The sequence below is a fragment of the Athene cunicularia genome (genome assembly GCF_003259725.1).
Source record: "Athene cunicularia isolate RWA chromosome 18 unlocalized genomic scaffold, athCun1 chr18_part1, whole genome shotgun sequence".
Classification (NCBI taxonomy): Eukaryota; Metazoa; Chordata; class Aves; order Strigiformes; family Strigidae; genus Athene; species Athene cunicularia.
Genome location: NW_020799123.1, coordinates 13,167,424 through 13,170,059, shown reverse-complemented (window position 1 = coordinate 13,170,059; position 2,636 = coordinate 13,167,424). Strand labels below are relative to the sequence as shown.

Genomic DNA, 2,636 nt, shown 5'->3' with positions numbered 1-2,636 from the left:
GCCCGGGGCGGGTGCTGCTGCAGCGCTGCCCTACAGCCAGGGCAGATCCCACTGCTGGGGCTGTTTTGGCTGAAAGGCCTCACGATTACGTTTCAAAACCGCTGCCCGGCTGTTGGTGCACAACAAGCTCAAGGCTCATCCCCATCCCGCCCCGCCTCGCCCTGCGCGGGGCTCTGCTGACCTGGCCAGACAAGTCACAGTCCGCGTCGAGGGGCACGTACTCCTCGTCCCTGCTGAACATCCCCAGGCCAACCTTCAGGGGCTTTTTGTCCAGGCTCACCTTGAACTTCAGTTTAGCCAGACTGTCGAACAGCTTCGGCAGATGACGGGACACCTGGGAGCAGAGGCGGGCGGGGCTCAGGGACCTCCCGCGAGGTGTAACCACCGCTTGGGTGAACCCCGCACGGCCCTCAGGGCTGCGTCCCCGAGATGGGGGGTACCCGTGATGGTGTTCCGCTCCTTAGAATGAAAAATATTTAAAAACTGCTACAAGGAATCCGCGTGCAAGAGACATGGGACTTGCCTCCACGCTTTACACACAACCCTCACCTCAGCTGGTTCATTCCCCTTAGATAAAATATCAAGCAGGTCTGCAGAGGAAACAAAGTAGAATCTGGGAAAAGCCAGTCTTTTGGTCTCCAGGTATTCAGCCAAAGCCTTCTCACAGAGTGCCAGTCTAGCAGAAAACAAGGGGAAAAAACCCTGCAGTTAGCTTTTACTCTTTGCTAAGTCCTCGTAACACTGAGACAGACGCTGCTTTGGAGAAAACAAACTCTGCCTTTGGCCCTCGACCAGCTGGCGGAGGCCTCGCCAGGACCCAAACCTCACCTCGTCTGCAGCGCTTCCAGCTCGCCATAGAGTCCAGGCTTGTTTGTAGCTTCAATCACGTTGGGAGTTTTCACTGCCTCAGCCATTAATTTCTGCAAGAGGTAAAATGCTTCAGCTCTCCCCGAGCCGTCAGCAAGCTCTCAGGGGCCCAGGGAGGGGACGGGCTTCGCACTTTGAAATCTTCATCGACAGCATCGAAGCGCTTCGAGTCCGCCGGCAGCTGACTGCGGATGTCCTCGGAGCCGATGAAGATGCTTTCCAGGTGACTCCATGTCCTCTGCACCTCAAACAAGAGGCTGATAACGGAGTCGGTGGTTGACAGCTTCTGCTGCCAGCTGGACACCTCCTGAAGGAAGAAGGTGAGGTACTTGGATGTCATCAGGTTCTGCAGCTGCACTTGGTTGTCCTCCAGCGTCTCGACGAGCAGCTCATCCGACTTGAGCAGCGCGATGCCGGTCCTGGTGTGGGGCTCGTGCTCGAACTGCATCGTCGCCCAGGTAGTGTCCAGGGTGCTCAGCACCTACAGACGGGGCGTGAGGAACAAGCTGGGCTGTGGTGCTGAGTCCCAGACCCTGCAGAAGGGCGGGGAGCGACGGGAAATCCCCCTCCGGGGCACGAGGGGCGTGTGGCCCCCAGGAGCAGGAACACGCGGAGCTGCGTCGGTGCAGGGCTCAGCAAAGCGGGGCGCAGCCGAGCCCCACTTACCTTCTCCATCCCTGACTCCTTCGTGGCTCTGTCCACGATGCCACAAACCTCATCTTCGAACTCGTGCAGGTTCAGCTGCAGCAGATCAGCGAGGGTCGTGTCCTTGGACATGGCGAAGTTCACCTGCAGCAGAACTGGCCCCGTCAGGGCACGGACTCCCCCCCAGCAACTTTCCCAAATGAGCTCAGTAACACCCATTAAGGACCCTACACAAATATTTGTGCCTGTTTTAAGACACATTCTGTGCTTCCCCTGATGGATTCAGCTCTCAGGAGCCTCCGGGCCGGGGGCTGGGGCCAGGGAGGGGCAGGAGGGCTGGGAGCACCTTGGTTGTCCGCATGAGCTCCTGCCAGTGCCGCTCCCTGATGGCCGGGTTCTGCAGCTCCTTCACGGCGCGCAGAGACCTCATCATGTTCTTCACGCTGTCGTCCAGCCCTGCGAACGCATCCCAGCCTCTCATCTCCTTATCCAAGCTCCGAATGTCTTTAGCAAATTTCTTACAATCGGCATCCAGCTGCTCGACATCGATGTCCTTCCACCGGGTGGTCTTCCAGGCGTCGATGTTCGTGTTAACCTGGATTGGGGAACGCGTTGTCACCGGGCCCGTAAGCAGCAGCAGCATTCCCGCCCGGGGAGCAAAGCAACGCGCCCAGCGCCCGCACGCCCTTGGCGGAGCTACAGCAACCGTGTGCCTCTGGCTGGTGACGCTGAGCTGCTCCGCTCTCGAGCCCCTGCCTGGAGGCAGCGTTGGGCATCGGCCCCGGCGCAGGGCCAGCACCGAGCCCAGGGCTCCTGGTCACTGCGCTCAAGGCAGATGGCTACTGGTAGCCACCCTCTGTGGACACGGGGCAGCTCATCAAGGCCTCAGGAGCTTCAGAGCTGTGAGGACCCGCCCAGCGCTCTCAGAAGCCTGTCCTGCACCCCCACGCTCCTGCCTCGTGCTGGCTCACAGCCCACGGCGCGTACCAGGACGATCGTGTCCCAGAGCTCCTTCAGCAAGTGCAGCTCCCTCTGGCACGCTTGGAGCTGTTTGTATTCCGGGACCGACACTTCGAACAGCCCGGCCGACCGGGACAGGGCTGCCAGGTCGCTCTCCATGGCCG

At 60.2% G+C, this 2,636-nt stretch overlaps 1 protein-coding gene across 1 annotated transcript in view; it reads right to left on the bottom strand.

Moving 5' to 3' along the window:
- The window catches only part of LOC113486977 (dynein heavy chain 17, axonemal-like), a 10,204-nt gene extending 7,573 nt beyond the window's left edge, over positions 1-2,631 (bottom strand). Inside the window, exons 1-7 of the mRNA XM_026861321.1 lie at positions 2,500-2,631; positions 1,859-2,107; positions 1,534-1,656; positions 1,001-1,348; positions 829-920; positions 550-676; positions 90-334 (exon numbers count right to left, since the gene is read on the bottom strand). Of these exons, the coding sequence (XP_026717122.1) occupies positions 90-334; positions 550-676; positions 829-920; positions 1,001-1,348; positions 1,534-1,656; positions 1,859-2,107; positions 2,500-2,631 (1,316 nt within the window). The remainder of the gene's footprint in view (positions 1-89; positions 335-549; positions 677-828; positions 921-1,000; positions 1,349-1,533; positions 1,657-1,858; positions 2,108-2,499) is intronic.
- Positions 2,632-2,636: the final 5 nt, after the last annotated feature.